This window comes from Diorhabda sublineata, chromosome 2 (genome assembly GCF_026230105.1).
Source record: "Diorhabda sublineata isolate icDioSubl1.1 chromosome 2, icDioSubl1.1, whole genome shotgun sequence".
In the NCBI taxonomy this organism is placed as follows: domain Eukaryota; kingdom Metazoa; phylum Arthropoda; class Insecta; order Coleoptera; family Chrysomelidae; genus Diorhabda; species Diorhabda sublineata.
The window spans coordinates 239,675-250,081 of NC_079475.1; the positions used below are offsets into that span (position 1 = coordinate 239,675).

Here is a 10,407-nt window from a genome sequence, read left to right on the forward strand (position 1 = left end):
TATATATATAAAAACTTTCTAACGTCGCTTTTGTTTAAAAAAGTTTCATATACTAATTCACTGTCGGCTAAAGGCAAAAAAAAACCCGACCGTCGGTAAGATAAAACATACAAAGCGGTTGGTCGGTTGCCGTTGTCAAAGTAGTTTTTGTGGCGTCTTTGAAATTATGTTATAAACACTTTCTTTTTCTTTTCAAATTGGTTTGAAATTTTAAATAAAATATGTTCATTTCCTAAAATAATATACTATACAATGTAAAAAAGAATAAAAAATGTCGGATAAAATATTAAATATTGTAATAGACAGACATAGTTGCGAATAGAGCGAAGTAGCTCGTTCAAAGAAAATTTAATCAGTCAATCAATTTATTGTAATAATTATAATTTGCTACTACCACTCACCCACCATTCGATATCTAAAATGAAATATACGCGGGTTCCAATATTGAAATTTGATATTTTTCTTATATTTAGTATGTCGGAACACATTGTTATTGAAAAATACTCATAATAATATATTAGTTGGGAACATATAGTAGAAACGTGTCGCGTAAATCAGGGTAGACATGTCACCGTTCAAATGATAATTGCGGTATTATTTCAATTCGTTTTGATATTTTTAAATATTGGTCATTATTGTGAATAGACACGTTTCTCTTTACCTTCATTGTATTTTAAGAAGGACTTTTATTTAATTTCGAAATTATATCTAAAGTGCTAAGCATCGACGGAAATAAATTTTTAACCATTTTTAAGTGGTACTTTTTTTTAATAACAAATGTTGTTAGCAATTATTAAATTATAGTAAAACTTCGGCGAAAGTTCGAAGTATACCTTAGTTAGTTATTTGTCAATTTTTTTCATTACATTCGATTCGAAAATCTCGAAGAAACCAAGGTTTTTGAGGTTGGTTTGGTTTATGAGGTTCGTTTTTTAACTTAGTTCTATTCGTTCGTTCAGTCTTCCGTCCGCTTTATTTGAATGACTCCTCTTGTAACTCATTACACGCGAAAAATTAAAAGTCTTTTATACTTTTAAGTATATAGAGAGGTGAAATTTTTTAAAACTAAATATAAAAGTACATCCAATATTTTTTTTTTTTTTTTATATCAGTTTAGTGTAGTTTATCGACGATATAATAACTCTCAAGGTTGTTTGTTAGTAGTTATGGCGGATACAGAAAATCAAACTTCGGTTGTAACCGCAACGTCTGCGTCTAATTCACCGCAGGTTTCGTCGTCTCCAATAAATAAAAAGGAAAAAAAAGCTAAAAATCCTAGGACCAAACCATCTCATCCACCGACTTCGGAAATGGTAAACAATGCGATCAAAGGTTTAAAGGAACGCGGAGGCTCATCTTTACAAGCAATTAAAAAGTACATTGCTGCCAATTACAAAGTTGATGCAGAAAAAGTAGCGCCATTCATCAAAAAATATTTGAAAGCATCTGTAGTATCGGGATCTTTGGTACAAACTAAAGGTAAAGGAGCTTCCGGATCGTTCAAGTTAGCTTCGGCAACTTCGACTGGTGGTACTTCGGCTAAAACGAATGCTATTGACAAAAAGAAAAAGAAAACAGCCGCTTCTACTCCAGGCGTAACTAAATCCAAAAAAATTGTAACAGCTGCAAAAAGAAATGCTATTATTGCAGGAGGAGGAGGAGGAGGAGGAGTGGATAAATCGAAAAGTATTAAGAAATCTAATAAAGGCAAAAAAACGACAGGTACAGCAGCGGCTTCTTTAAAAACTTCGACAACAACAACACCAACTACTGATAAGAAAGGCGTTAAAGTTGCCAAAAAAACAGATAAAAAATCTTCGGCTAAAGGAGGAGTCGCCGCCGCCGCCGCTACCAATACAGCCAGTGCCGCATCATCCGAAATTAAAACGAAGAATCCTACTAAAGCAAAAAAATCTAATAAAGGCAGTCCCACGAAAAAGCCGAAAGCACCAAAACCGAAAACTGCGAAAGCAGCTGCTAGCAGTTCCTCTCCTAAAGCAAGAAAAGCCGCCGCCGCCGCCGCTCCTAAAAAGAAGAAATAAAAAGAATATTTTTTTTCTGACAGAAAGATAGTACAACAATCGAGAAGTATTATCGGACTGATGATGGGTACGACGACAATCGACAATAATAACAAATGGCCCTTGTCAGGGCCACAATTTTTTCATTTATTTATGAAGAAAATGAAAAACAAATAATGTTTGTTTTGATGAAACAAGAATTTTTTGAATTTCGGTTCAATAATTGATATGTTATGTTATATATAACATTTTCATCGATCGATGTAATGTAGGTTGTTACCACCTTCTAGATTTGTCTCGACCTACCTACGATATAGTAGATCTAATCTGTTTTATAAACTTTCAATTATTATATGTCGATATTGTCTAAAATTTGTTAGTTAAAAATAATAATTTTCTCTATCTCGTGCGTGCGTGCGTGCGTGCGTGCGTGTGTGTGTGTGTGTGTGTGTGTGTGTGTGCGTGCGTGCGTGCGTGCGTGCGTGCGTCTTCTTTACCCAATCAACAATCACATCCTTCTTTTATATTTCAATGTTTTCAAACGAACATCCTATATTTATATCAAAATATTATACTACTATCATAAATGTTAAATTATTTGTGGTTCTGAAAAGAACCGTTTTTACTTACAATATATATATAAAACAAAAAATCTATTATAATCAAATAGATAAAATGTAATTTTATATAAAAAAAAAAAAAAAAAATTTGTATTTATGCTCGTTCTCCGCGAATTCTTCTAGCCAATTGGATATCCTTGGGCATAATGGTGACTCTTTTAGCATGAATGGCACACAGATTAGTATCTTCGAATAGACCTACCAAATAAGCCTCACTAGCTTCCTGGAGAGCCATAACCGCTGAACTTTGAAAACGTAAATCTGTTTTAAAATCTTGTGCTATTTCACGAACCAATCGTTGAAACGGCAATTTTCTAATAAGTAATTCGGTACTCTTTTGATAACGTCTTATCTCACGAAGAGCTACAGTACCTGGCCTATAACGATGAGGTTTTTTTACTCCACCAGTAGCTGGTGCGCTTTTACGGGCGGCTTTCGTCGCTAATTGTTTACGAGGAGCTTTCCCTCCAGTCGATTTTCTAGCAGTTTGTTTAGTACGAGCCATCTTATTTTTTTTTTGTAAGTATATAAGAAATGTCAATATACTAAACCGCTATAGCAACTCGATAAACACACAATGAATGAGATAAATTTATTTATGACCTTCTTTTATAGCTTTGCCCAACATTACGGAGTACTAATCTGGGATTGGTGCGTACTTTTTCTAATGGGCGGAGCCGATAGGTATTATAAAGAGATTAGGGAAAATTCTTAGGTCAGTATTTTGAAGTCTTTTCGAAGTTATCATCGGATTGTTTTAGGTATATAGAAAAAACAAAATAAAAGAAAAATAATGACCGGTCGTGGAAAAGGTGGTAAAGGACTTGGAAAAGGGGGTGCAAAACGACACCGAAAAGTTTTACGTGATAATATCCAAGGAATTACCAAACCTGCTATTAGAAGATTAGCTAGACGTGGAGGAGTAAAACGTATATCGGGATTAATTTACGAAGAAACTCGTGGAGTTTTGAAAGTGTTTTTGGAAAATGTTATTAGAGATGCCGTAACATATACTGAACATGCTAAGAGAAAAACGGTAACGGCTATGGATGTTGTTTATGCTTTAAAACGTCAAGGTCGTACTTTATATGGTTTTGGTGGTTAATTTTCATTTTTCATATTTGAAGTAGAAGAATATGTCCTCCATCGCATTCTTCCCATAGCATATGTATATATACAAAAAAAAAAAAAAACGGTTCTTTTCAGAACCACAACATATTTTGCTTGAATATGAAAATAAAAAAAAAATAAATAACTTACACATTAGTTTGTTCTCTTATATATAAGAACAAATAAGAACAACCTCGCATTTATTGATACGCACATACATATACACTACATACATACATATAGATAAGAACATAAGCGAGTAGAGGAACTTTTATTTATCTTCATCTCATTATTTGCAATTTTTATTTCTAGTACGAACGTTATTATTAACGATGCTGAAAATAATCACATTAACCAACCACAATTCCAGTTATTATTACAGATGATAAGTTTTCTTATATATCAGGACATTTATTTATTTTTTTTTTTATCTAACAGTACGTTACACGAGAATCTCTTCTATCTCAACCAAAGAAAATAGAGAAATCAACGAATCAATAAATCTATCTAGCTCTATATATATATATATATATATATATATATATATATATATATATATATATATATATATATATATATATATAAATATAAAATTTAACTATATTATAATCTCTTTTTTTATATATATATATAAAAATAAAAAAAATTGTGGCCCTTAAAAGGGCCGGTTTATGCATATGTATTTCGATAAAATAAAGAAAAATAATATAATTAATAAAGAATTAAGCTTTCTTTTCTGTCTTTTTCGGTAAAAGTACAGCTTGAATGTTAGGAAGAACACCACCTTGTGCGATGGTTACTCCAGACAACAATTTATTCAATTCTTCATCGTTTCTAATGGCTAATTGTAAATGCCTTGGAATTATACGGGTCTTTTTGTTATCTCTAGCAGCATTTCCTGCTAATTCGAGTACTTCGGCTGCCAAATATTCCATAACAGCTGCCAAATATACTGGAGCTCCGGCACCGACTCGTTCTGCATAATTGCCTTTTCTCAACAAACGATGTATACGTCCTACAGGAAATTGTAATCCAGCTCGGTTTGAGCGAGACTTTGCCTTTCCCTTTACTTTACCACCTTTACCACGTCCAGACATTTTTTTTTATATATATTTTTCTTTTTCAAAAAAAAAAAAAAAATAGAACTGTGTCAATTGAAAACTATGAAGCGCAACCGATGCGACGAAACTAACTGTTAAACAAAAAATTTACACTCGACCTATCTATTTATATTAACATGCCCTACCAATGAAATTATAGCAAATGCGCAAACGTAGAAAGGCGGAGCCTATTAGAATTACGTACGTTGATATAAAAGAGATGGACATAAGTGCTGTTAACTGCGCTGTCAGTAGTTGTTGTGGGGGCTGCGTATTCGGGTGTAACTGCATTCAAAAAAAGTGTGACAGTGAAGTGAGGTGAAAGCGGACTCAGGTGAGATACTGATAAAACTTTCCTTCTTTTTCAGCAGGTAGCTGTGCCTTGACACAGCCTTTATTTATAATGCTAAAAACCATTTCTGCATGAAAGAATTGTGTTTATCAACACATATTTGATTGTGCGGAACTATCCGTTTTTTTCGAAACAGCCGTACTTATCAGTACGGCTTAAACTTTTCTTTTAGGTAACTTTAGATACCAACCAAAATAGGAAAACCGGGACCGAAAGCAACAGGCATGGAGCCTAAAAACTCCAAGAATAAGGAGAAAACAACTGAATTATCCAAAATCATAATTCAGCAAAAAGCTGACTATGAAGCGCTGGGACAACAAGTCAAATCCCTCGAGGAGAAAATGAAAAATTTGGAAGATACTATATACGATAAAGACAGGCGAATTGAGTACTTAATGATCGAAAATAAAACACTGGACGACGAAAACGACACATTGGTAGAAGAATTAAGAAAGAAGCTAACCGAAATAGATGAGTTGAAAACTCAAATAGCACCAATCGAAGACTGCCCTATGGAAGGAGACTTCACGGAAGTAAAAAACAAAAAAAAAAGGAAAAAAGCAGATAAACAATCCTCAGACGAAGAAGAAGAAACATCAACGGACAATCAAATCCAAGAAGAATTGGAGAAAATAAAAAAAGACGAACAAAGGAAACAGACAAAACCGGAGAGAAGGCCACCTCCGATAATTCTAAAATCCCCACTGATGTGGACAGCACTACGCAAACAGCTAGTGCAAAGGAAAATCGATGCCCAGTGTAAAATGGGAATACACACGGGCAAAATAACGACGGCGACTAAAGACGACTTTAACAAGATGAAGATGCTCCTGAGCGAGTATAAGGAAATTGAGTGGTATACATACCTACTCAATGAAGAAAAGGAAAGGAAGCTCGTCATAAAAGGACTTGCTGTTAACACCCCAGTGTCGGAGGTAGAGGAGGAATTGAAGGAAAATGGACTTAGACCGAAGAAAGTATGGCAGTTGACAAGCCGTACTCAAAGAAATCAGGACAACACACGAAAACTACTACCTATATACATGGTAGTAATAGAACCGAAAGAAGAACCAACTTATAAGAAGTTGAGATACCTCTGCCACACAAAAATAAGTGTGGTAGAACAAAAAAGGCACGACGGACCTGTACAATGTTACAGGTGTCAGGGATTCCATCACGGACAAAGCACGTGCAACATGGACGTGCACTGCGTGAGATGCGCGGGAGCGCATAGAGCGGCGGAATGCACGCTCAGCAAGACGGAAAAACCGAACTGCAAGAACTGCGGAGGAGAACACCCCGCAAACTACAAGGGGTGCCCGAAACACCCGAAAAAGACGGAGAACAACCAAGCAAGGAACACCACGCAAACAGGACGTACTTACGCACAAGTTGCGAAGAAAACAACGAAGACAGAAGAAAAAACACCGGAGCTACTGAGTATGTTGCAAAATATGCAGATACTCATAGCAACACTTATCGCCCAACAAAAATAAACCACAAGAGGACACCCCCCGACACGGTAATTCTGCATTTCACAAGGAAATGTAGAGTTATACATCGGGGACAGCTATAGAGAAGGCGAAGGACCACTCGGACTAGATCTTTTCCTATCGGCATGAGGTAGGAAGAGGTTTACCCGAGGCCGCGAAACACACACACACACGAAGACGTCCAGAACAAGAAGCCAAGAGTGTATAGCCAACAGGCTAATCTCTTTAATAAAAAGATAAGACATCCCAGAATCTCCCATAGACCTAAGGGGAGAGGAGGGATTCTACACGCGAAACTGCGACGTGAAAGAGGATGAGGACCTGTCGGAAGTGACAGGGGGTGGTTGGAATGTTCTTCTTCGCACCCACCCGTGGATTTATCCGGGGGTGGATGTCTAGAGGGACGGGCTCGTCTCAAGGGAAATGTGTGTGTCTGTTAACTGCTAATTTTACCCATTTTTCGATAAAAACGGTACGTCATTCGAGTGTTTTTATTTTATTTCAAGAGAAATAATGCCACCAAAAGCTAGCGGAAAGGCAGCGAAAAAAGCCGGAAAGGCTCAAAAGAATATTTCGAAAGCCGATAAAAAGAAAAAAAGGAGGAGGAAGGAAAGTTATGCTATTTACATTTACAAAGTACTTAAGCAAGTTCATCCTGATACCGGTATATCGAGTAAAGCTATGAGTATAATGAATAGTTTTGTTAATGATATATTCGAACGAATCGCCGCCGAAGCATCCAGATTGGCTCATTATAATAAACGTTCAACAATTACAAGTAGAGAAATTCAAACTGCAGTGAGATTATTGCTTCCCGGAGAATTAGCAAAACACGCAGTCAGTGAAGGAACTAAAGCCGTTACCAAATATACTAGTTCTAAATAATAAGTATAACACATCTACTATATTGACCGAAAATTTTTTATTTTATTTACTTAAATGGTAACATCGACAAAAAAAAAAAAAAAAACGGTTCTTTTCAGAACCACAATACTACTTTTTTTTATTTATATGATATATGATAACAACGAACGAACGACTGACTGACTTTAATTCAATTGATATTCCACTTAACTGAAAATTATGTATATATATATATATATATATATATATATATATATATATATATATATATATATATAAAAACTTTCTAACGTCGCTTTTGTTTAAAAAAGTTTCATATACTAATTCACTGTCGGCTAAAGGCAAAAAAAAACCCGACCGTCGGTAAGATAAAACATACAAAGCGGTTGGTCGGTTGCCGTTGTCAAAGTAGTTTTTGTGGCGTCTTTGAAATTATGTTATAAACACTTTCTTTTTCTTTTCAAATTGGTTTGAAATTTTAAATAAAATATGTTCATTTCCTAAAATAATATACTATACAATGTAAAAAAGAATAAAAAATGTCGGATAAAATATTAAATATTGTAATAGACAGACATAGTTGCGAATAGAGCGAAGTAGCTCGTTCAAAGAAAATTTAATCAGTCAATCAATTTATTGTAATAATTATAATTTGCTACTACCACTCACCCACCATTCGATATCTAAAATGAAATATACGCGGGTTCCAATATTGAAATTTGATATTTTTCTTATATTTAGTATGTCGGAACACATTGTTATTGAAAAATACTCATAATAATATATTAGTTGGGAACATATAGTAGAAACGTGTCGCGTAAATCAGGGTAGACATGTCACCGTTCAAATGATAATTGCGGTATTATTTCAATTCGTTTTGATATTTTTAAATATTGGTCATTATTGTGAATAGACACGTTTCTCTTTACCTTCATTGTATTTTAAGAAGGACTTTTATTTAATTTCGAAATTATATCTAAAGTGCTAAGCATCGACGGAAATAAATTTTTAACCATTTTTAAGTGGTACTTTTTTTTAATAACAAACGTTGTTAGCAATTATTAAATTATAGTAAAACTTCGGCGAAAGTTCGAAGTATACCTTAGTTAGTTATTTGTCAATTTTTTTCATTACATTCGATTCGAAAATCTCGAAGAAACCAAGGTTTTTGAGGTTGGTTTGGTTTATGAGGTTCGTTTTTTAACTTAGTTCTATTCGTTCGTTCAGTCTTCCGTCCGCTTTATTTGAATGACTCCTCTTGTAACTCATTACACGCGAAAAATTAAAAGTCTTTTATACTTTTAAGTATATAGAGAGGTGAAATTTTTTAAAACTAAATATAAAAGTACATCCAATATTTTTTTTTTTTTTTTATATCAGTTTAGTGTAGTTTATCGACGATATAATAACTCTCAAGGTTGTTTGTTAGTAGTTATGGCGGATACAGAAAATCAAACTTCGGTTGTAACCGCAACGTCTGCGTCTAATTCACCGCAGGTTTCGTCGTCTCCAATAAATAAAAAGGAAAAAAAAGCTAAAAATCCTAGGACCAAACCATCTCATCCACCGACTTCGGAAATGGTAAACAATGCGATCAAAGGTTTAAAGGAACGCGGAGGCTCATCTTTACAAGCAATTAAAAAGTACATTGCTGCCAATTACAAAGTTGATGCAGAAAAAGTAGCGCCATTCATCAAAAAATATTTGAAAGCATCTGTAGTATCGGGATCTTTGGTACAAACTAAAGGTAAAGGAGCTTCCGGATCGTTCAAGTTAGCTTCGGCAACTTCGACTGGTGGTACTTCGGCTAAAACGAATGCTATTGACAAAAAGAAAAAGAAAACAGCCGCTTCTACTCCAGGCGTAACTAAATCCAAAAAAATTGTAACAGCTGCAAAAAGAAATGCTATTATTGCAGGAGGAGGAGGAGGAGGAGGAGTGGATAAATCGAAAAGTATTAAGAAATCTAATAAAGGCAAAAAAACGACAGGTACAGCAGCGGCTTCTTTAAAAACTTCGACAACAACAACACCAACTACTGATAAGAAAGGCGTTAAAGTTGCCAAAAAAACAGATAAAAAATCTTCGGCTAAAGGAGGAGTCGCCGCCGCCGCCGCTACCAATACAGCCAGTGCCGCATCATCCGAAATTAAAACGAAGAATCCTACTAAAGCAAAAAAATCTAATAAAGGCAGTCCCACGAAAAAGCCGAAAGCACCAAAACCGAAAACTGCGAAAGCAGCTGCTAGCAGTTCCTCTCCTAAAGCAAGAAAAGCCGCCGCCGCCGCCGCTCCTAAAAAGAAGAAATAAAAAGAATATTTTTTTTCTGACAGAAAGATAGTACAACAATCGAGAAGTATTATCGGACTGATGATGGGTACGACGACAATCGACAATAATAACAAATGGCCCTTGTCAGGGCCACAATTTTTTCATTTATTTATGAAGAAAATGAAAAACAAATAATGTTTGTTTTGATGAAACAAGAATTTTTTGAATTTCGGTTCAATAATTGATATGTTATGTTATATATAACATTTTCATCGATCGATGTAATGTAGGTTGTTACCACCTTCTAGATTTGTCTCGACCTACCTACGATATAGTAGATCTAATCTGTTTTATAAACTTTCAATTATTATATGTCGATATTGTCTAAAATTTGTTAGTTAAAAATAATAATTTTCTCTATCTCGTGCGTGCGTGCGTGCGTGCGTGCGTGTGTGTGTGTGTGTGTGTGTGTGTGTGTGCGTGCGTGCGTGCGTGCGTGCGTGCGTCTTCTTTACCCAATCAACAATCACATCCTTCTTTTATATTTCAATGTTTTCAAACGAACATCCTATATTT

At 34.9% G+C, this 10,407-nt stretch overlaps 2 protein-coding genes across 2 annotated transcripts; both read left to right on the plus strand.

The window, feature by feature from the left end:
- The first annotated feature begins 1,040 nt into the window (after positions 1–1,040).
- Positions 1,041–2,045, plus strand: LOC130453234 (histone H1-like). Its single transcript, XM_056792858.1, has one exon. The coding sequence runs from the start codon at positions 1,167–1,169 to the stop codon at positions 2,040–2,042; it is 876 nt and encodes a 291-aa protein (XP_056648836.1). The 5' UTR covers positions 1,041–1,166; the 3' UTR covers positions 2,043–2,045.
- A 6,797-nt stretch (positions 2,046–8,842) lies between these two features.
- LOC130453160 (histone H1-like) lies at positions 8,843–9,954 on the plus strand. The gene has a single exon (XM_056792768.1). It carries the CDS (start codon positions 8,995–8,997, stop codon positions 9,868–9,870), a length of 876 nt encoding a protein of 291 aa, XP_056648746.1. The 5' UTR covers positions 8,843–8,994; the 3' UTR covers positions 9,871–9,954.
- The last annotated feature ends 453 nt before the right edge of the window (positions 9,955–10,407 follow it).